Source organism: Salvelinus fontinalis, chromosome 37 (genome assembly GCF_029448725.1).
Source record: "Salvelinus fontinalis isolate EN_2023a chromosome 37, ASM2944872v1, whole genome shotgun sequence".
Classification (NCBI taxonomy): domain Eukaryota; kingdom Metazoa; phylum Chordata; class Actinopteri; order Salmoniformes; family Salmonidae; genus Salvelinus; species Salvelinus fontinalis.
This window is the reverse complement of record NC_074701.1, coordinates 18,038,076-18,061,350: the sequence shown is the minus strand read 5'-3', so window position 1 is coordinate 18,061,350 and position 23,275 is coordinate 18,038,076. Positions and strand designations below refer to the sequence as shown.

At 42.4% G+C, this 23,275-nt stretch overlaps 1 protein-coding gene across 2 annotated transcripts in view; it reads left to right on the top strand.

The window, feature by feature from the left end:
* Positions 1–23,275, top strand: part of LOC129836288 (PDZ domain-containing protein 8-like) — an 80,271-nt gene that overhangs the window by 30,646 nt on the left and 26,350 nt on the right. For both annotated transcript variants that reach the window (XM_055902236.1, XM_055902235.1), the window contains exon 3: positions 5,765–5,867. In XM_055902236.1, the coding sequence (XP_055758211.1) occupies positions 5,765–5,867 (103 nt within the window). The remainder of the gene's footprint in view (positions 1–5,764; positions 5,868–23,275) is intronic.

Sequence of the window (23,275 nt, the reverse complement as noted above, 5' to 3'; positions counted from 1 at the left end):
TTCTCTTGCCTACCATGCATCCACCATATACTGTATACAGTTGAAGTCAGAAGTTTACATACACCTTAGCCAAATACATTTAAAATCCGTTTTTCACAATTCCTGACATTTAATCCTAGTGAAAATTCCCTGTCTTAGGTCAGTTAGGATCACCACTTTACTTTAAGAATGTGAAATGTCAGAATAATAGTGGAGGGAATGATTTATTTCAGCCTTTATTTCTTTCATCACATTCCCAGTGGGTCAGAAGTTTACATACAATCCAATCCCTCCTGCAGCAAAGCCCCCCCACAACATGATGCTACCACCCCCGTGCTTCACGGTTGGGATGGTGTTCTTCGGCTTGCAAGCATCCCCCTTTTTCCTCCAAACATAACGATGGTCGTTATGGCCAAACAGTTCTATTTTTGTTTCATCAGACCAGAGGACATTTCTCCAAAAAGTATGATCTTTGTCCCCATGTGCAGTTGCAAACCATAGTCTGGCTTTTTTATGGTGGTTTTGGTGCAGTGGCTTCTTCCTTGCTGAGCGGCCTTTCAGGTTATGTCGATATAGGACTCGTTTTACTGTGGAAAAATATGCTTTTGTGCCTGTTTCCTCCAGCATCTTTACAAGGTCTTTTGCTGTTGTTCTGGGATTGATTTGCACTTTTCGCACCAAGTACGCTAATCTCTAGGAGACGGGTATTTTTTATTTTTTTATTTAACTAGGCAAGTCGGTTAAAAACCTGTTGAGGATGGGGGCGCTGTTGAGACTATTTATGCTAATTGGGTAATTTTTGAAACGGCTTCCCACAAAATCCTTGATCGTACAATATGCATATTATTATTATTATTGGATAGAAAACAGTCTATAGTTTCTATAGGAGTTGAAATTTTGTCTCTAAGTGGAACAGAGCCCATTCTACAGCAATTTCCCTGACATGGAGTCAGATTTCAGAAATGTTGGCCACTGTTCTGAAGTCAGTTAAAAGAGCACTGTTATTGCTATGACTATACGGACACTTCTTACGTCTTCCCCTGGATGCCTTTACGTGATGACGATTCCAATGGGGTCGATTGCGCGTTCACAGGCACTACAAATTAAAAAACCCTGTAGCTAGCAAGTCTTTTCTTGGTGCGTAACGCGCGTGGAGGACACCGACCCTCTCCTGTTCCAAGCGTTAGTTTAGCCTGTTATATTTCTCCGGTCATCTTTTCACTCGTTATAGGAGTTAAACATCATAAGGTAGTTAATTTAAAGCGTTTTATAGCAATTTATATCCGTTTAGTGCGATTTTGGGACATTTATTTTTGAAACGATGTGAATAGCTGGGCACGCTTTTCAGTTCATCCCGAACGCAGTTGGCATTTCCACATGGCAAGAGGACAGCTTTCCACCAAAAGACGATTACTCCCAAGAAAGGATCCTTTGCCCAAGATACTGATGGAAGAACAGCTCAAAGTAGGACATTTTTATTATGATAAATCGTGTTTCTGTTGAAACATTTTAGTGGCTTAGGACGCCATGTTTTTTGACGTAGCTTCGCTTGGCGCAAACTGTATTGAAAAGTAAGGATAAATAAAAAAATGTAATTCCGCAATTGTATTAAGAATTAAATTGTCTATCAATCCCTGTCCACCCTATATTTTTTAGTCACGTTTTATGAGTATTTATGTATAAGAGTAGATCACTGTCTAAGTGGCGCAAGGACATTTTCTGACCAGCTGAGTTACATTTCACATTGTCTAACCATGATTTTGGTGGCTAAATATAAACGTTTTCGATCAAACTCTATATGTATTGTGTAATATGATGTTACAGGAGTGTCATCTGAAGAATTCTGAGAAGGTTAGTGAAAAAATTAATATATTTTTGGCGATGTTGACGTTATCGCTCACTTTGGCTAGAATCAATGCTGGGCTGCTATGTGCTATGTGCTATGCTAATATAACGATTTATTGTGTTTTCGCTGTAAGACACTTAGAAAATCTTTAATATTGTCTGTATTCACAGGATCTGTGTCTTTCGATTCGTGTATGCTGTGTATTTTTACGAAATGTTTGATGATTAATAAGTAGGTAAACACGTTGCTCTAAGTAGTTTTTCTATTCCATTTGTGACGGTGGGTGCAATTGTAACCTATGCCATCTACCTGAAATATGCACTTTTTTCTAACAAAACCTATCCCATACCATAAATATGTTATCAGACTGTCATCTGATGAGTGTTTTTGTTGGTTAGGGGCTATAAATATCTTAGTTTAGCCGAATTGGTGATGGCTACTGGTGTTGGTGGACAAATAAAAGATGGTGGATTATGCTAATGTGTTTTTAGGTAATAGATGTACATCTTTACATATTGTGTCTTCCCTGTAAAACATTAAAAAAATCGGACATGTTGACTGGATTCACAAGATCTGTGTCTTTCATTAGCTGTATTGGACTTTAATGTGTGAAAGTTAAATATTTAAAAAAAAAAAAAATTTTTTGAATTTCGCGGCACTGGTTTTTCAGTGGGGGGGTGTGCCGCTAGCGGCACGCTAATCCTAGACAGGTTTAAGTACAAATTCTTGTTTTCAATGACGGCCTACGAACAGTGGGTTAACTGCCTTGTTCAGGGGCAGAACGACAGATTTTTACGTTGTCCGCTCGGGGATTCGTTCTTGCAACCTTTCGGTTACTAGTCCAACGCTCTAACCACGAGGATACCTGACGCACAAATGTATGACGGCTGCATGGTCCCATAGTGTTTATACTTGCGTACTATTGTTTGTACAAATGAACATAGTACCTTCAGGCGTTTGGAAATTGCTCCCAAGGATGATCCAGACTTGTGGAGGTCTACAATTTTTCTTTCTGAGGTCTTGGATGATTTCTTTTGATTTCCCAATGATGTCAAGCAAAGAAGCACTGAGTTTGAAGGTAGGAAATACATCCTCAGGTACACCTCCAATTGACTCAAATGACGTCAATTAGCCTATCAGAAGCTTCTAAAGCCATGACATTTTCTGGAATTTTCCAAGCTGTTTAAAGGCACAGTCAACTTCTGACCCACTGGAATTGTGATACAGTGAAATAATCTGTCTGTAAACAATTGTTGGAAAAATTACTTGTGTCATGCACAATGTAGATGTCCTAACCGAATTGCCAAAACTATAGTTTGTTAATAAGAAATTTGTGGAGTGGTTGAAAAACGAGTTTTAATGACTCCAACCTAAGTGTATGTAAACCTCCGACTTCAACTCTACAGTCGTGGCCAAAAGTTTTGAGAATGACATAAATATAAATTTTCAGTCTGCTGCCTCACTTTTTATGATTGCAATTGACATATACTCCAGAATGTTATGAAGAGTGATCAGATGAATTGCAATTAATTGCGAAGTCCCTCTTTGTCATTCAAATGAACTGAATCCCCAAAAAACATTTCCACTGCATTTCAGCCCTGCCACAAAAGGAGCAGCTGACATGTCAGTGATTCTCTCGTTAACACAGATGTGAGTGTTGACGAGGACAAGGCTGGAGATCACTCTGTCATGCCGATTGAATTTGAATAACAGACTGGAAGCTTCAAAAGGAGGGTGGTGCTTGGAATCATTGTTCTTCCTCTGTCAACCATGGTTACCTGCAAGGAAACACGTGCCGTCATCATTGCTTTGCACAAAAGGGCTTCACAGGCAAGGATATTGCTGCCAGGAAGATTGCACCTAAATCAACCATTTATCGGATCATCAAGAACTTCAAGGAGAGCGGTTCAATTGTTGTGAAGAAGACTTCAGGGCGCCCAAGAAAGTCCAACAAGTGCCAGGACCGTCTCCTAAAGTTGATTCAGCTGCGGGATCGGGGCACCACCAGTACAACACTTGCTCAGGAATGGCAGCAGGCAGGTGTGAGTGCATCTGCACGCACAGTGAGTAGAAGACTTTTGGAGGATGGCTTGATGTCAAGAAGGGCAGCAAAGAAGCCACTTCTCTCCAGGAAAAATATAAGGGACAGACTGATATTCTGCAAAAGGTACAGGGATTGGACTGCTGAGGACTGGGGTAAAGTCATTTTCTCTGATGAATCCCCTTTCCGATTGTTTTTGGCATCTGGAAAAAAGCTTGTCCGGAGAAGACAAGGTGAGCGCTACCATCAGTCCTGTGTCATGCCAACAGTAAAGCATCCTGAGACCATTCATGTGTGGGGTTGCTTCTCAGCCAAGGAAGTGGGCTCACTAACAATTTTGCCTGAGAACACAGCCATGAATAAAGAATGGTACCAACACATCCTCCGAGAGCAACTTCTCCCAACCATCCAGGAAAAGTTTGGTGACAAACGATGCCTTTTCCAGCATGATGGAGCACCTTGCCATAAGGCAAAAGTGACAACTAAGTGGCTTGGGGAACAAAACATTGATATTTTGGGTCCATGGCCAGGAAACTCCCCAGACCTTAATCCCATTGAGAACTTGTGGTCAATCCTCAAGAGGCGGGCGGACAAACAAAACCCCACAAATTCTGACAAAACTCCAAGCATTGATTATGCAAGAATGGGCTGCCATCAGTCAGGATGTGGCCCAGAAGTTAATTGACAGCATGCTAATTGTCAATTAAAGCCTTTGACACTTGTAATTATTCTTAAGTATTCCATAGTAACATTTGACAAAAATATCTAAAGACACTGAGGCAGCAAACTTTGAAAAATAATATTTGTGTCATTCTCAAAACTTTTGGCCACGACTTTATATAATACATGAATTTAAAAACATTATTGTGTTTTGGTAACTTATTTAAAGCCAAGCACTGGCTAGTGAACCAGTTAAGACATTGGTCAAGACAGAAGGGTGTTCAAAGTTTAAGTGGCCAGATTTGACCTCAACTTTTAAAGGAGTTTGACAAAATTCTAATCAGTCAGTGACTGGCAGGATTAGGTTGTCAAGTCTATGTAAAATGTATTGTCTGTTACCAGCAGATGGAGACACAGTCAGCATATTGTTCATCCAGAATCCAGTATGTCATCTGCACATCCTGTATACAGATAGCGCTCAATTGAGTTAATGGGACAAGAACATACATATCCAGTGGTGTAATTGAGGCAAATAAAAATAGTTACTACTGTTTCTTTGTTTACTTTTTGAAACACTTGTCAATTGTGTTTTTATGACTTTAAAATAAGTTGAAACTATCATTTTCAATTAGGTCTACCTACTGTATATTGTAGAATGTAATCCTGCACTATAAATAGTTTAACACTTCAAATGCGCATCTACTACTGCTTTACCTTAGTACACAGGTGTCAAACTCATTCCACGGGGGGCCGAGTGTCTGCGGGTTTTCGCTCCTCCCTTGTACTTGATTGATGAATTAACATCACTAATTAGTTAGGAACTCCCAACACCTGGTTGTCTAGGGCTTTATTGAAAGGAAAAAACAAAAATCTGCAGACACTAGGCCCTCCGTGGAATGAGTTTGACACCCCTGCCTTAGTATTTTACTATTTTTTGGTGTATTTTCATCACTTCACAAAAGGGCAGCAATAGCCTTGACAGTGTTTGCTTCAGTATCCTTGTACCATTGGTCAGGGGTCTCTGATGCGTCCTAGTAGTACCTGAAAACACTTGTCCCAGCCCAAATAATTTGGTTCGTCTACAGTGGCATCAAGGTCTTTCAAGTGTGTACGTCTGTATTTTAAATATATTGTTACATAGTGTTACATAGGCAATGCATTACACATAGGGAGACGGAGAGAGTCAGCAACGATGTACTGTCTAAAATTAGCTTTTTCTTCTCTAATTTCTCCCTCAGGCTTTTTATCCTGGGCTCGTACGACAGAGAGACCTACGTGCACTGCACCTTTGAGCTGAGCAGCCACGAGTGGAAAGAGAAAACACGCAGCTCCATCAAAACGGTGGGCTTCTTTAAGATACTGTCCCCCCCACTCCCCCCATGTAAAACACCAGTCATCTTTCTTAAAGACCACCCAAGCGTAATGCCAATTTGTCAGACAAAGAGCCAGAGGGCTACTGACACATGTTTGATCCGCCATGTTCAACTAGGGGAGCTAGGGAATCATAGGTTTTTCCTTAAGAAGAACAACAAGCAGTATCGTATTGGTGCTCCATGTTATTTTTGTGTTCCTAATCAATTGTCACAATATGACAATAGTGTTTAACTTCTTATAGATGAGTTACATTTGTGACGCATTAATTGGTTGATACAAAACACCTAATGGTGACATTTACCGGTTTCACTGATGGTATATTTTTATTCAAAGATATTAACATGATCGAGACCATAGTCATTAGAGAAGAAGCATGGAATACTTGATCTATTGATTCAAAACTTTTATTGTCCCCCATCTGAAGTCAATTTCCCCCAGTGACATTTTGAAAGCAACAAAAATAATCGAGCCTTAGAGCAAACCTTTTCTAATTGCAGCAATTCAGAGATATTAACATTATAACATGGGACTTGTTCGGAAGTGACTAATGACTGTTTGAGACAAAAATGGCACGTCTAATTACTGACCATCACTCACACATAATGTTATTATGTTGTAGCAGCTTCCATCCTGTCCAGCAGAGGGCAATGCCACTATAACATTTGTTCCTCGCTACATCGCTTGCAAAAAATAAAGGGGCATTTTCAGTAAAATAGTTCATATCAGTAATCCTCATTTACTGTATGTGCTCTTAGTAAGCCATGCGTTCTAACATGCCACGATCTGTAAGTTGTGTGTGTGATATTTGTGTTGAAGAGAGAAAGACCATCTCAAATCATTTTCAACAGGCTTTCATTGGAAAGTGAGACCCAGTTTTATCTCTACCATCACATTTTCTCATATAAAGCTTGGTTGGGTGTAATAGCCCAACTCCCCCTGAGACACCTTTGGAAAGTGGAGTCACGGCCAGGTTCTGTCATTACCTGGAGCAATTAAGTGCCTAGATCAAGGGCACATCGACAGATTTTTCACCTTGTCGGCTCTGGGATTCAAACTGCCGACCTTTCGGTTACTGGCCCAATGCTCTAACCGCTGGACTACCTGCCTGCAATAAAAGCTATGACTCTCAGACATGCTACAACACAATTTCTTCAACATTCCTTCCAATGTACAACCCATCAACTGTAGCCGCTGAGGTATGTGTTCAACTTGACCAATATGGCTGTCACCCGGGGTGTCCCTCTAATGACATCCTCTTCAGACAGAGTGCTGTAGCTAGCTCTCCATTAATATGCAACCTAGAGATGCAGATGCAAGGTGGCATTTGGGCCGTTGTATCAGCCTCTTGCAGCTTGTGTCCCAAGCAGGACCATGCTAAGGATTAAAGGCGATACCATCTTAAAAAAGGTCACTCTCCCTTTCTTTCTCTGCATATTCCTTTGCGTTTTTATTCCAAGAATGATCGCTGGAGATGAGGCCCAACCTATCCTCTGAACAAGGCTCTCTGTGTGGCACATGTATGTTAATGCACTGAACAAAAATATAAACACAACATTTAAATTGTTGGTCCCATGTTTCATGAGCTGAAATAGAAGATCCCAGAAATTTTCCATATACACAAAAAGCTTATTTTGCGCCAAAATTTGTTTATATCCCTGTTAGTGAGCATTTGGCCTTTGCTAAGATAATCCATCCGTCTGACAGGTGTGGCATATCAAGAAGCTGATTAAACAGCATGAACATTACACAGGTGCACCTTGTGTTGTGTACAATAAAAGGCCACTCAAATGTGCAGTTGTCACAACACAATGTCACAGATGTCTCAAGTTGAGGGACATGCAATTGGCATGCTGACTGCAGGAATGTCCACCAGACCTGTTGCCAGGGAATTAAATGTTCATTTCTCTACCATAAGCCGCCTCTGTCGTTTTTAGAGAATTTGGCAGTACGTCCAACTGGCCTCACAACCGCAGATCATGTGTTACAACGCCAGCCCAAGATCTCCACATTCGGTTTCTTCACCTACGGGATCGTCTGAGACCAACCACCCAGACAGCTGATGAAACTGTGGGTTTGCACAACTGAAGAATTTCAGCGCAAACTGTCAGAAACCATCTCAGGGAAGCTCATCTGCGTGCTCGTCCTCACAAGGGTCTTGACCTGACTGCAGTTTGGCATCATAACCGACTTAAGTGGGAAAATGCTCACCTTCGATGGTTGCTTGCACAAATGAATTCCGGTTTCAACTGTAGCGGGCAAATTGCAGACAGCGTGTATGGCGTCGTGTGGGCGAGCGGTTTGCTGAAATCAACGTTGTGAACAGAGCGCCCCATAGTGGCGGGTGGGGTCATGGTATGTGCAGGCATATGCTACGGACAGTGAACACAATTGCATTTTGGCAATGGCAATTCGAATGCACAGAGATATACCGTTACGAGATCCTGAGGCCCATTGTTGTGCCATTCATCCCCCACCATCACCTCATGTTTCAGCATGGTAATGCACAGCCCCATGTTGCAACGATCTGTACATAATTCCTGGAAGTTGAAAATGTCCCAGTTCTTCCAAGGCCTTTATACTCACCAAACTGGCTCTAACCAGAATAGAAAGAGTGGGAGGCCCCGGTGCACAACTGAGCAAGAGAACAAGTACATTAGTGTCTAGTTTGAGAAACAGACGCCTCACAAGTCCTCAACTGGCAACTTCATTAAATAGTACCCGCAAAACACCAGTCTCAATGTCAACAGTGAAGAGGCGACAGATGCAGTGCCGTAGACCACTGCGTCCGTGTGTGTTAACTATTTAACTGTACTAGAATGCTTTTTAAAGGCTGCAAAAATTCAATTAAATACAGTGGGGCAAAAAAGTATTTAGTCAGCCACCAATTGTACAAGTGCTCCCACTTAAAAAGATGAGAGGCCTGTAATTTTCATCATAGGTACACTTCAACCATGACAGACAAAATCCACAAAATCACATTGTAGGATTTTTTATGAATTTATTTGCAAATTATGGTGGAAAATAAGTATTTGGTCAATAACAAAAGTTTCTCAATACTTTGTTATATACCCTTTGTTGGCAATGACAGAGGTCAAACGTTTTCTGTAAGTCTTCACAAGGTTTTCACACACTGTTGCTGGTATTTTGGCCCATTCCTCCATGCAGATCTCCTCTAGAGCAGTGATGTTTTGGGGCTGTTGCTGGGCAACACGGACTTTCAACTCCCTCCAAAGATTTTCTATGGGGTTGAGATCTGGAGACTGGCTAGGCCACTCCAGGACCTTGAAATGCTTCTTACGAAGCCACTCCTTCGTTGCCCGGGCGGTGTATTTAGGATCATTGTCATGCTGAAAGACCCAGCCACGTTTCATATTCAATGCCCTTGCTGATGGAAGGAGGTTTTCACTTAAAATCTCAAGATACATGGCCCCATTCATTCTTTCCTTTACACGGATCAGTCGTCCTGGTCCCTTTGCAGAAAAACAGCCCCAAAGCATGATGTTTCCACCCCCATGCTTCACAGTAGGTATGGTGTTCTTTGGATGCAACTCAGCATTCTTTGTCCTCCAAACACGACGAGTTGAGTTTTTACCAAAAAGTTAGATTTTGGTTTCATCTGACCATATGACATTCTCCCAATCTTCTTCTGGATCATCCAAATGCTCTCTAGCAAACTTCAGACGGGCCTGGACATGTACTGGCTTAAGCAGGGGGACACGTCTGGCACTGCAGGATTTGAGTCCCTGGCGGCGTAGTGTGTTACTGATGGTAGGCTTTGTTACTTTGGTCCCAGCTCTCTGCAGGTCATTCACTAGGTCCCCCCGTGTGGTTCTGGGATTTTTGCTCACCGTTCTTGTGATCATTTTGACCCCACGGGGTGAGATCTTGCGTGGAGCCCCAGATCGAGGGAGATTATCAGTGGTCTTGTATGTCTTCCATTTCCTAATAATTGCTCCCACAGTTGATTTCTTCAAACCAAGCTGCTTACCTATTGCAGATTCAGTCTTCCCAGCCTGGTGCAGGTCTACAATTTTGTTTCTGGTGTCCTTTGACATCTCTTTGGTCTTGGCCATAGTGGAGTTTGGAGTGTGACTGTTTGAGGTTGTGGACAGGTGTCTTTTATACTGATAACAAGTTCAAACAGGTGCCATTAATACAGGTAACGAGTGGAGGACAGAGGAGCCTCTTAAAGAAGAAGTTACAGGTCTGTGAGAGCCAGAAATCTTGCTTGTTTGTAGGTGACCAAATACTTATTTTCCACCATAATTTGCAAATTCATAAAAAATCCTACAATGTGGGGCCTCCCGGGTGGCACAGCGGTCTAGGGCACTGCATCGCAGTGCTAGCTGCGCCACCAGAGTCTCTGGGTTCGCGCCCGTCTCTCCCGAGCCTGTACTGGAGTTGTAGCGATGAGACAAGATAGTAATTACTAGCGATTGGATACCACGAAAATTGGGGAGAAAAGGGGCTAAAATAAAAACAATAAAAAAAATTATCCTACAATGTGATTTTCTGGATTTCTTTTTCTCATGTTGTCTGTCATAGTTAAAGTGTACCTATGATGAAAATTACAGGCCTCTCATCTTTTTAAGTGGGAGAACTTGCACAATTGGTGGCTGACTAAATACTTTTTTGCCCCACTGTATATATTTTTTTTTCGCAAGGAAAATATTGGATATCGGTATATCCCAAAATGATCCTATCGGTGCATCACTATAAAAAATGTCACAAACATTATAGGGCACAGACCACAGCACAAAGGGCAAGAAGGTAGAGACAACAATACATCACGCAAAGCAGCCACAACGGTCAGTAAGAGTGTTCATGATTGAGTCTTTGAATGAAGAGATTGAGAATAAACTGTCCAGTTTGAGTGAGTGAGTGCAGCTCGTTCCATTCTCTAGCTGCAGCGAACTGAAAAACATGAACAATGTCTACACTGCATTTCTGATCAATTTGATGTTATTTTAATGGCCAATTTTTTTTTTTTTTTTAAACAAGGACATTTCTAAGTGACCCCAATCTTTTGAACGGTAGTGTGATACATTTATTTTACAGAGACAGTATATTTTACATGAGTTATCTTTTGTTTGTTTTTAGTCTCTTCCTTCAGCTACCCTCAACCCCTCCATCTATCTCTGAAGACCATTCAGTTTTGATTTCTATTTGCCATATATTTTTCAACAGTGATGTGATGTTTCACAAGTTCAGTACCTTTTTTATTCTCAGCATTTTTACAGATTTTACATTTTGCTAAAATTATTATATTATTGATCGATTAACTAGGAATTTTTAAATCACCCAGCCTTATTCTAAAATGGACCAATGTTTTTTTTCTTCTCAATCTACACACAATACCCCATAATGACAAAGCAAAAGCAGGTTGCTAGATTTATTTTTGCCGGTTCTAAAAAATGAAAACAAACTCAGCAACAAAAAAAAACGTCCTCTCACTGTCAATTGCGTTTATTTTCAGCAAACTTAACATGTAAATATTTGTATGAACATAAGATTCAACAACTGAGACATCAACTGAACAAGTTCCACAGACATGTGACTAACAAAAATTGAATAATGTGTCCCTCAACAAAGGGGGGTCAAAATCAAAAGTAAGTAAGAATCTGGTGTGGCCGCCAGCTGCATTAAGTACTGCAGTGCATCTCCTCATGGACTGCACCAGATTTGCCCGTTCTTGCTGTGAGATGTTACCCCACTCTTCCACCAAGGCACGTGCAAGTTCCCAGACATTTCTGGGGGGAATGGCCCTAGCCCTCACCCTCCGATCCAACAGGTCCCAGACATGCTCAATGGGATTGAGATCCGGGCTCTTCGCTGGCCATGGCAGATCACTGACATTCCTGTCTTGCAGGACATCACGCACAGAATGAGCAGTTTGGATGGTGGCATTGTCATGTTAGGATGAGCCTGCAGGAGGGTACCACATGAGGGAGGAGGATGTCTTCCCTGTAACGCACAGCGTTGAGATTGCCTGCAATGACAACAAGCTCAGTCCGATGATGCTGTGACACACCGCCCCAGATCATGACGGACCCTCCAAATCGATCCCGCTCCAGAGTAAGGCCTCTGTGTAACGCTCAATCCTTTGACGATAAATGCGAATCCGATCATCACCCCTGGTGAGACAAAACTGCGACTCGTCAGTGAAGAGCACTTTTTGCCAGTCCTGTCTGGTCCAGCGACGGTGGGTTTGTGCCCATAGGCGACGTTGCCTTAAAACAGGCCTAGAAGCCCTCAATCCAACCTCTCTCAACCTATTGCGGACAGTCTGAGCACTGATGGAGGGATTGTGCATTCCTGGTGTAACTCGAGCGGTTGTTGTTGCCATCCTGTACCTGTCCCGCAGGTGTGATGTTCGGATGTACCGATCCTTTGCAGGTGTTGTTAGACGTGGTCTGCCACTGCGAGGACGATCAGCTGTCCGTCCTGTCTCCCTATAGCGCTGTCTTAGGCGGCTCACGGTACGCACATTGCAATTTATTTGCCCTGGCCACATCTGCAGTCCTCATGCCTCCTTGCAGCATGCCTAAGGCATATTCAGATGAGCAGGGACCCTGGGCATCTTTCTTTTTTTTTTTTTCAGAGTCAGTAGAAAGGCCTCTAGTATCCTATGTTTTCATAACTGTGACCTTAATTGTCTACCGTCTGTAAGCTGATAGTGTCTTAACGACCGTTCCACGGGTGCATGTTCATTACTTGTTTATGATTCATTGAACAAGCATGGGAAACAGTTTTTAAACCCTTTACAATGAACATCTGTGATGTTTTTTGGATTTTTACTAATTATCTTTGAAAGACAGGGTCCTGAAAAAGGGACGTTTTTGCTGAGTTTATATCACATTTATATAAGTATTCTGACCATTTACTCAGTACTTTTTTGAATCACCTTTGGCAGTGATGGTCATCGCGCGCAACACCTGTATTTGGGGAATTTCTCCCATTCTCTGCAGATCTTCTCAAGCTCTGTCAGGTAGGATGGGGAGCGTTGCTGCACAGCTTTTTTCAGGTCTCTCCAGAGAGGTTCGATCGAGTTCAAGTCTGGGTCTGGCTGTGCCACTCAAGGACATTCAGAGACTTGTCCTGAAGTCACTCCTGCTTTGTCTTGGTTGTGTGCTTAGGGTCGTTGTCCTGTTGGAAGGTAAACATTCGCCCCAGTCTGAGGTACTGAGCGCTCTGGAGCAGGTTTTCATCAAGGATCTCTCTGTACTTTGCTCCGTTCATCTTTGCCTCGATCCTGACTAGTCTCCCAGTCCCTGCCGCTTCCGTCTGGCCACTACAATAAAGGCCTGATTGGTGGAGTGCTGCAGAGATGGTTGTCCTTCTGGAAGGTTCTCCCATCTCCACAGAGGAACACTAGAGCTCTGTCAGAAGGACCATTGGGTTCTTGATCACCACCCTGACCAAGGTCCTCCTTCGATAGCTCAGTTGGGACAGGCGGACAGATCTAGAAGGAGTCTTGGTGGTTCTGAACAACTTCCATTTAAGAATGATGGATGCCACTGGGTTCTTGGGGACCTTAACAACTGCAGACATTTTTTGGTACTCTTCCCTAGTTCTGTGCCTCGACACAATCCTGTCTCTGAGCTCTACGGACAAATCCTTGGACCTCATAGCTTGGTTTTTGCCCTGACATGCCCTGTCAACTGTGGGACCTTATATAGACAGGTGTGTGCCTTTCCAAATCATGTCCAATCAATTGAGTTTACCACAGGTGGACTCCAATCAAGTCATAGAAACCTCTCAAGGATGATCAATGGAAACAGGATGCACCTGAGCTCAATTTTGAGTCTTATAGCAAAGGGTCTGAATTATATAAATAAGGTTATTTTTTAATACATTCGCAAAAAATTCTAAACCAGGTTTCACTTTGTCATTATGGGATATTGTGTGTAGATTGCTGAGTTTTTCAAAATCCATTTTAGAATAGGGCTGTAATGTAGGAAAATGTGGAAAAAGTCAAGGGGTCTGAATGCTTTCCGAAGGCACTGTATATGGCACAGCTGTACATTTTTTGGTGCTTGAATGAGACTGGTATACTTTTTTATTTAACCATTTGTGGTCTTTAATGCAATGCCAACAGACAATTTTCTTACTTTGTTCCCCATTTTTGCGGTAATCCACCAAATGTTTATTGAACGAAAATAGTATTTGTCATATTGAGTAGTGTTGTGTGGTCACAGTTGTATATCAGAGTATAGTTTGATTTAATATTACAGTATTACTGGTAAGTTACTGTGATCCAGGATAAGGTTTTTAAATGGAATTTAATTTTAAACCTAGAATAGTTAAACAATTACTGAGCTTTCTGCTTCCCTTTTACCCTCACCTTGACCATACTTAGCCTACATTGCGTAATAACATTGGCTTTCCTTTCGTAATACTGATATTAGAAGCCTTTTCCATCCTGTTGTAGACTAGAGGGGTGCTCCCTTCCTTTACCCTCCTTCCTGAGATCCCATAATACCCAGGCCAACCCCTGTAGTGTCCTCACGATCCTTCACCTAGTTCAATATGTAAAGTCCACTCAAACACCTGTGTGTAAGGGTGAGGGGACTTTGCGGGCTGTGGAGTAGATTTAGCCCTTTTCCATTGCCGAGCTGTGCTGGGTTTATTAGTGACAGGAGGCCTGTGGTGCGGGCTGCTCCACCAGGCGTGTTTGCACATCTGCCTCACTGATTCCATCATCAGCCATCATTTGGCCCTGAGTGCTGATGCTTCCTGACAGCCTAACAGGGGGGAAGACAACAGTGTACCAGCCACAGTGTTTATCTGTATGTCTTTTGTATATATATTATACATGTGTGCTTAAACTTTACATATGTATTTACATTTGTGTGGGTGTGTCTTTAGTACCCTAATAATGTTAAAGCTGAAATACGCGTAAGGGTAATGGCGCCACTGTTCACCCCCAGCACATTTTTTTGTTTTGTTGATTAAACAGAGCGGAGCATCCAGCATTGTGTTTTTTTATTTTTATTATCTGAGCGGGAAAAAACAGTGTTTGGTATTTGAAGTAACTTCTTTGTTGTAGTATCACAAATGGACATGGCAGTTTCACCATTAAGGATTCCTGCTTTAATGGTAAATAATTGCTTGATTGATTTCAACAAGATTTCATTTTAGATGGTTGTCCTGAAGGTGTGTGCTTAGATTAGAAAGTGATTGACTGAATGGCTATTTCTAAGAACTGATATCTAGTTCTCCTCAGTGACAAAGGTGTCCTGGTTCAGTGCTGTGCGTGGGGTCTTTCACATGAACCCCCCCCCCCCCCCAAAAGCTAATATTTTCCCATACATTAAGGGAAAGGCACTGCTCTGTTGATAGGATCACCTCACCACAATGGTTAAGACACTGAGAAAGAACACAGCGTTTTTTTACCGCTAATACCATTTTATTTGTCGTGTACACAGATTAGAAGATGTTAAAGCAAGTGCAGCGAAATGCTTATGTTTCTAGCTCCAACAGTGCAGTATAGTTACCTAAAGCACTTTTGTACATCGCGCTGTAACGTACAATTGACCTTATTTTAGCGCCCAAAAACGTAATACTTCCAGGTCAACTGTAATATGAATGCCATTGTAAAGCGCAATTTCTCCCCTTTTTCCAGCAAAATCAATGACGAGACCTTCATACTGCCCGTCTGCATGATTGAAGAAGGCAATGAGCTCTGTCGTTTTTTTTTTTTTTTAAATGGCGGTTGGGGAACGAAACCTACTGCAGGATAGGGGAAACTGTGGGGAAACTGCTTTTTTCACCCGATCTGTCCAACTTATCGCCTCTAAAATGTTAATAAACACTATAAAGAGTTTATATAATGTGTCATTATTTGAAGGTTTGTGTTGAATTTGAATCTGGTTTGTAGGGCGGCGCTAAATTTATCTTCAGAAGTAAACAGTGGCTATTGAGAGTCATGATGGCTTGCAGTGATGCATTCAGTTGTACAATTGACTAGGTATCCCCCCTTACCCTGTCCCTTGTTTTTAATGTGCGAGAGAAGCGCTGGTGGAGAGAGGCTGTACGACACAGAGTGAGTTGCATTATGCGTGCTGTACGTCACGTAATGACATGTCACAATTTAACGTACAGCGTTGTTTGAATGCCGCGGTTGCGCAAATTTGTATGGAATGGGGTTAGTCAACAGTAAGTGTCTAACAGTACAATACTAATACACAAATAATACCCCCCAAAAAGAAATTAATATTAGAACTAGCAATGTCAGTCCAGAATATAAATATGTGGTGTGTATAGAACAGTATGGACAATACAGAAGTAGTACAAGTTATGTACAACAGTAGTTAAATAGGATGAGCTATGTTGAGATTACAGTATGTGTATATATTAAGTGAGTAATCAATTAGCTTAGTTTCTCAAAGATCTAATCACATTTGCACAAAATGTTGCAGGAATGCTACTCTTATCTGTTTCTAACTACAGAAATTATTTCAGAACAATAAACATTGTAAACATTATTAAAGTGACCAGTGTTCAATAACTGTATGTACATAGGTTAGCAGTCTCTAAGGTGCAGGGCATTGTACCAGGTGGGGGCCGGCTAAGGATGACTGTTGCAGCAGTCTAATGGCCTGGAGATAGAAGCTGTTTTTCAGACTCTTGGCCCCTGCTTTGATGCACCTGTACTGTCTCCTCCTGCTAGATTGTAGCAAGGTGAACAAGCTGTTGCTCGGGTGGCTGAGGTCCTTGATGATCATCTTGGCCTTCCTGTGTACCGGGTGCTGTAGATATCCTGGAGGGCCGGCAGTGTGCCCCCGATGATGCATTGGGCTGACCGCAACACCCTCTGGAGAGTCCTGCGGTTGCGGGCGATGACCAAATGCTCTCAATAGTGCATCTGTAAAAGTTTGTGAGGGTCTTAGGGGCCAAGCCAAATTTCTTCAGTCTCCTGAAGGTGCTGTTGCGACTTCTTTACCACGGTGTTGATGTGGAGGGACCATTTCAGGTCCTGAGTGATGTGCACGCCGAGGAACTTGAAGCTTTTGACCCTCAACACTGCGTCCCTGTCGATGTGGATAGGGGCGTGTTCTCTCTGCTGACTCCTGTAGTCCACGTTCACCTACTTTGTTTTGTTGAGGGAGAGGTTATTTTCCTGGCACCACTCCGCCAGGGCTCTCACCTCCTCCATGTAGGCTGTCTCATCGTTGTTGGTAATCAGACCAACTACTGTTGTGTCGTAAGCAAACTTGATGATTGAGTTGGAGATGTGCGTGGCCACTGGGGCTTTCCCCGACAAAATAAAATACAAATCTTGGTCGACCGAAAGTCGTGTTTTTTAATGATGTGTTTTAAAATTAAGTATATATGCATTGAGCGTGTCTGATGCTATAAGTTCACTGTTTGATGAAATAAGACACAAATTACTTGAGGGAGTCAGAGATCAAGATAACCAGAAGTGTAAAAAAAAAATAAAAAAAAAGTTTTTTTTAACTTAACCTGTCCCGACCATCCTCCTCCCACTCCTACTATCTTTCGTAGATTTTGCCATCATTTGCTTGCTGTTTGAGGTGAAGAAAAAAATACTTTGAGAAGCTCCACAGCTCATTAGTGGTGGTGCATTAAGCCAATCAGAAATACTATCAGATCCTTATCCTCTGCAGCAGAGGTAATTGGTTATTCCTTTTATGTGGCGGTCCTCATAGAGCCAGTTTCATCATAGCGCTTGATGGTTTTTGCAACTGCGCTTGAAGAAACGTTCAAAGTTCTTGAAATGTTCTGGATTGACTGACCTTATTGTCTTTAAAGTAATGATTGACTCTTTGCTTTTTTGATGGTATTTTTCCAAATAGGCCTATCTTCTGTATACTACCCCTACCTTGTCACAACACAACTGATTGGCTCAAACGCATTAAGAAGGAAAGAAATTCCACAAATGAACTTGTTAACCAGGCACACCTATTAATTGAAATGCATTCCAGGTGACTACCGCAAAGGGTGGCTACTTTGAAGAATCTCAAATATAAAATATATTTTGATTTGTTTAACACTTTTTTTCTTTCTTACTACATGATTCCATATGTGTTATTTCATAGATTTGATGTCTAAACTATTATTCTAAAATGTAGAAAATAGTGAAATAAAGAAAAATCCTGGAACGAGTAGGTGTGTGCAAACTTTTGACTGGTACTGTATGTGTATGTAAACTCAGCAAAAAAAAGAAACGTCCTCTCACTGTCAACTGCGTTTATTTTCAGCAAAATTAACATGTAGATATTTGTATGAAAATAACAAGATTAAACAACAGACATGTGACTTACGTAAATTAAATAATGTGGCCCTGAACAAAGGGGGGTCAAAAGTAACAGTCAGTATCTGGTGTAGCCACCAGCTGCATTAAGTACTGCAGTGCATCTCCTCCTCATGGACTGCACCAGATTTGCCAGTTCTTGCTGTGAGATGTAACCCCACTCTTCAACCAAGGCACCTGCAAGTTCCTGGATATTTCTGGGGGGAATGGCCCTAGCCCTCACCCTCCGATCCAACATTTCCCAGATGTGCTCAATGGGATTGAGATCCGGGCTCTTCGCTGGCCATGGCTGAACACTGACATTCCTGTCTTGCAGGAAATTACGCACAGAACGAGCAGTATGACTGGTGGCATTGTGATGCTGGAGGGTCATGTCAGGATGAGCCTGCAGGAAGGGTACCACATGAGGGAGGAGGATGTCTTCCCTATAACGCATAGCGTTGAGATTGCCTGCAATGACAACAAGCTCAGTCCGATGATGCTGGGACACACTACCCCAGACCATGACGTACCCTCCACCTCCAAATCGATCCCGCTCCAGAGTACAGGCCTCTGTGGAACACTCATTCCTTCGATGATAAACGCAAATCCGACCATCAACCCTGGTGAGACACAACCTCGACTCGTCAGTGAAGAGCACTTTTTGCCAGTCCTGTTTGGTACAGCGACTGGGTTTGTGTTCATAGACAACGTTGTTGCCGGTGACGTCTGGTGAGGACCTGCCTTACAACAGGCCAACAAGCCCTCAGTCCAGCCTCTCTCAACCTATTGCGGACAGTCTGAGCACTGATGGAGGGATTGTGCGTTCCTGGTGTAACTCGAGCAGTTGTTGCCATCCTGTACCTGTCCCGCAGGTGTGATGTTCGGATGTACCGATCCTTTGCAGGTGTTGTTACACGTGGTCTGCCACTGCAAGGACGATCAGCTGTCCGTCCTGTCTCCCTGTAGCACTGTCTTAGGTGTCTCACAGTACGGACATTGCAATTTGCCCTGGCCACATCTGCAGTCCTCATGCCTCCTTGCAGCATGCAAGGCACGTTCACGCAGATGAGCAGTGACCCGTGGCATCTTTCTTTTGGTATTTTTCAGAGTCAGTAGAAAGGCCTCTTTAGTGTCCTAAGTTTTCATAACTGTGACCTTAATTGTCTACCGTCTGTAAGCTGTTAGTGTCTTAACGACCGTTCCACAGGTGCATGTTCATTAATTGTTTATGGTTCTTTGAACAAGCATGGGAAAAAGTGTTTTAAACACTTTACAATGAAGATCTGTGAAGTTATTCAAAGTTTTACTAATTATCTTTGAAAGACAGTGTCCTGAAAAAGGGACATTTGTGTGTGTAATCTACTGCTCAATAAAAATAAACTATTTCGACCAACAGCCTATCGACCTAATAATTGGGGTCAACTCTAGTAGCCACGTAGTCATGGGTGAACAAGGAGTACAGGAGAAGCTGAGTACGCACCCCTGTAGGGCCCCCATGCTGAGGATCAGCGTGGCAGAGTGTTGTTGCCTACCTTCACCACCTGGGGTCGGCCCGTCAGGAAGTCTAGGACCCAGTTGAACAGGGAGGGGTTCAGACTCGGACCCATTCAGAGAGCGAATACCTGTGGCTATCCCGAGGTTCATGGTGGCTCAGTGGCTGGATATAGGAGCAATCTCTGAGTATATTCACTGTCTTCAGCAGACTGAGCTTCTCCTCTAGTGAGTCTGTCTGTACACAGTCAGGAGTAGTGCTGTGCACACCGCCTGTTCAGAGGAGCTCCCCACAGATTGATGTGTCAGAAGCAGGACTAGACTACAGGTGCTCACTGGGCATCCCTCAACGCTGTGACCTAGAGAGCTTGCTTCTTTTTATTTATTTGATCTTTTTCTTTCTGTCTTTCTGTTTTCGGTCCCTCCCACTGTCCTGTCTTTTCACTAATTATTAAAGCGAGATGCCCTAATTTTTCACTGTAAGACCTGCCATTTTTGTACATCATGTATTGTCAAAGGATCCTCTCATTTTGCCAAATCACCTGGAACAACTTCCGCAGTACATCTCTGCAGTCTGGCCTTCAGCATCTCACCAGCGCTGGTATGTAGAGATAGAAGGGGCACTTCCTGTGCCCATTGGGGTGATCAGAGATGCTCTGACGCAGCTCTCCACTCGCCTCTGTTTGATGTTCCATTTCAGTGTTTGTGTGTCTTTAATCCACACTGCGCCTGGCTCTCCCTGACGGCTGATGAAAGGCTGTCCATAGACTCCTCTTTCTCGTGTGCGCACGCTCTCTCTCTCGCTCTCTCTTCCACCTCACCTGCCCCTGCTCATTCTGCCCTGCGAAGATGAGGCTCATTCAGGCCCATGGGCTGATGGGCTCCAGACAACCCTAAACTCCACCATACCAGTGTGGTATACACAGTGCACTGACTGGCTCCCTTATTGTGTGACAGGTATAAAGCTCCTGTCTTTAGGGAAATGTTTGATATACATGGCGAGGATGTAAAAAAAGTACATGATTTCAGGTATTTTAAATTCTTTCATCTTGTAGGTGTAGCCATTCAATTCCCTGATGTATCCTCCTTTCAGTGATAACATACACTGTGGCCAGTTTATTAGGTGTACCCGTCTATTACTTGGTCGGACTCCCTTTTGCCTCCAGAACCTTCTTAATTCTTGAGGTCATGGAAACGTTGCTCAGTTGGTATCAAGGGACCTAACGTGTGAAAACATTCCCCACACCATTCCACCACCACCGCCATCGTGTGGTTACGCTAAATCCTGACTGCCATCAGCATGACGCAACAGGAACTGTGATTCGTTGGACCAGCCAATGTTTTTCCACTCCTCAATTGTCCGTTGTTGGTGATCATGTGCCCACTGGAGCTGCTTGTTCTTGTTGTTAGCTGATAGGAGTAGAACCCGGTGTGGTCGTCTGCTGCAGTAACCCATCCATGACAAGGTCCGACGAGTTGTGGGTTCAGAAATGCCGTTCTGCACACCACTTGTCCTGTGCCGTTATTTGCCTGTTTATGGACTGCCTGTTAGCTTGTACAATTCTTTCCATTCTCTTTCGACCTCTCATCAACGAGCTGTTTTCGCCCACAGGACTGCCGCTGACTGGACTTTTTTAGTTTGTCGCACTATTCACGGTAAACTAGACACTGTCATTTGTGAAAAGCCCAGGAGACCGAACGTTTCTGAGGTACTGGGACCGGTGCGCCTGGCACCGACGATCATACCACGCTCAAAGTAGCTTAGGTCACTCGTTTTGCCCATTCTAACGTTCAATCAAACCGTAACTGAATGCTTTGATGCCCGTCTGCACACTACCAGTCAAAAGTTTTAGAACACCTACTCGTTCAAGGGTTTTGTTTATTTTCACTATTTTCTACATTGTTGAATAATAGTGAAGACGACATCAAAACTATGAAATAACACATGGAATCATGTAGTAACCAAAAAAGTGTTAAACAAATCAAAATATATTTTATATTTGAGATTCTTCAAATAGCCACCCTTTACCTTGATGACAGCTTAGCACACTCTTGGCATTCTCTCAATCAGCTGAACCTGGAATGCTTTTCCAACAGTCTTGAAAGAGTTCCCACATATGCTGAGCACGTGTTGGCTGCTTTTCCTTTCCTTTTTCCTTGTTGGCTGCTTTTCCTTCTGCGGTCCGACTCATCCCAAACCATCTCAATTTGGTTGAGTTCGGGGGAGTGTGGAGGCCAGGTCATCTGATGCATCACTCCATCTTGGTAAAATAGCCCGTACACAGCCTGGAGGTGTGTTGGGTCATTGTCCTGTTGAAAAACAAATAATAATCCCACTAAGCCCAAACCAGATGGGATGGCGTATTGCTGCAGAATGTTGTGGTAGCCAGCATCTAAATATCATTAAATCACAAGTCCAAGACACCAGATGAAAGATACACATCTTGTGAATCCAGCCATCATTTCTGATTTTTTAAATGTTTTACAGGGAAGACACAATATGTAAATTTATTAGCTAACCACGATAGCAAAATACACAACTTTTTTTCCCACCATTTTTTTCCTGCATAGGGAGCTATCACAATTTCGACCAAATAAAGATATAAATAGTCACTAACCAAGAAACAACTTCATCAGATGACAGTCTGATAACATATTTATTGTATAGCATATGTTTTGTTAGAAAAATGTGCATATTTCAGGTATAAATCATAGTTTACCATTGCAGCCACCATCACAACTCTCACCAAAGCAACTAGAATAACTACAGAGACCAACGTGAATTACCTAAATACTCATCATAAAACATTTATGAAAAATACACAGCGTACAGCAAATGAAAGACAAAGATCTTCTGAATCCAGCCAATATTTCAGATTTTAAGTGTTTTACAGCGAAAACACAATATGGCATAATATTAGCTTACTACAATAGCCAACCACACAACAGCATTGATTCAAGCCAACAATAGCGATAACGAATAAACCAGCAAAAGATATTAATTTTTTCACTAACCTTCTCAAACTTCTTCAGATGACAGTCCTATAACATCATATTACACAATACATATAGAGTTTGTTCGAAAATGTGCATATTTCGCGGCACAAATCGTGGTTATACAATGAGAATAGTAGCCAAGCTGCCAACAATATGTCGGGAGAAATCTTGGGAGAGGCACCTAATCTAATCAGTAACTAATCATAAACTTGACTAAAAAATACAGATTGGACAGCAAATGAAAGATACATTAGTTCTTAATGCTACCGCTGTGTTAGATTTTTAAAATTAACGTTACTATGACATACAGCGTGCGTTAAAGCGAGACCGCACCGAAATTAATGGCGGAATATGAGTTTTACATTTTTCAACAGAACAACGAATTAACATCATAAATAGTTCTTACTTTTTGATGAGCTCCCATCAGAATCTTGGGCAAGTTGTCCTTTGTCCAAAATAATCGTTGCTCTGTTGTAGATTGTCGCCTTCAACTTTGGATTTAGCAGTAAACATTAGCCATGTGACCCAGACGTGCCCAACTCACTAGAACGCAGCACAAATAAATATCCGAAAATCGCAATATACTGATATAAATTGATATAACTCGGTTTAAAATAACAACATTATG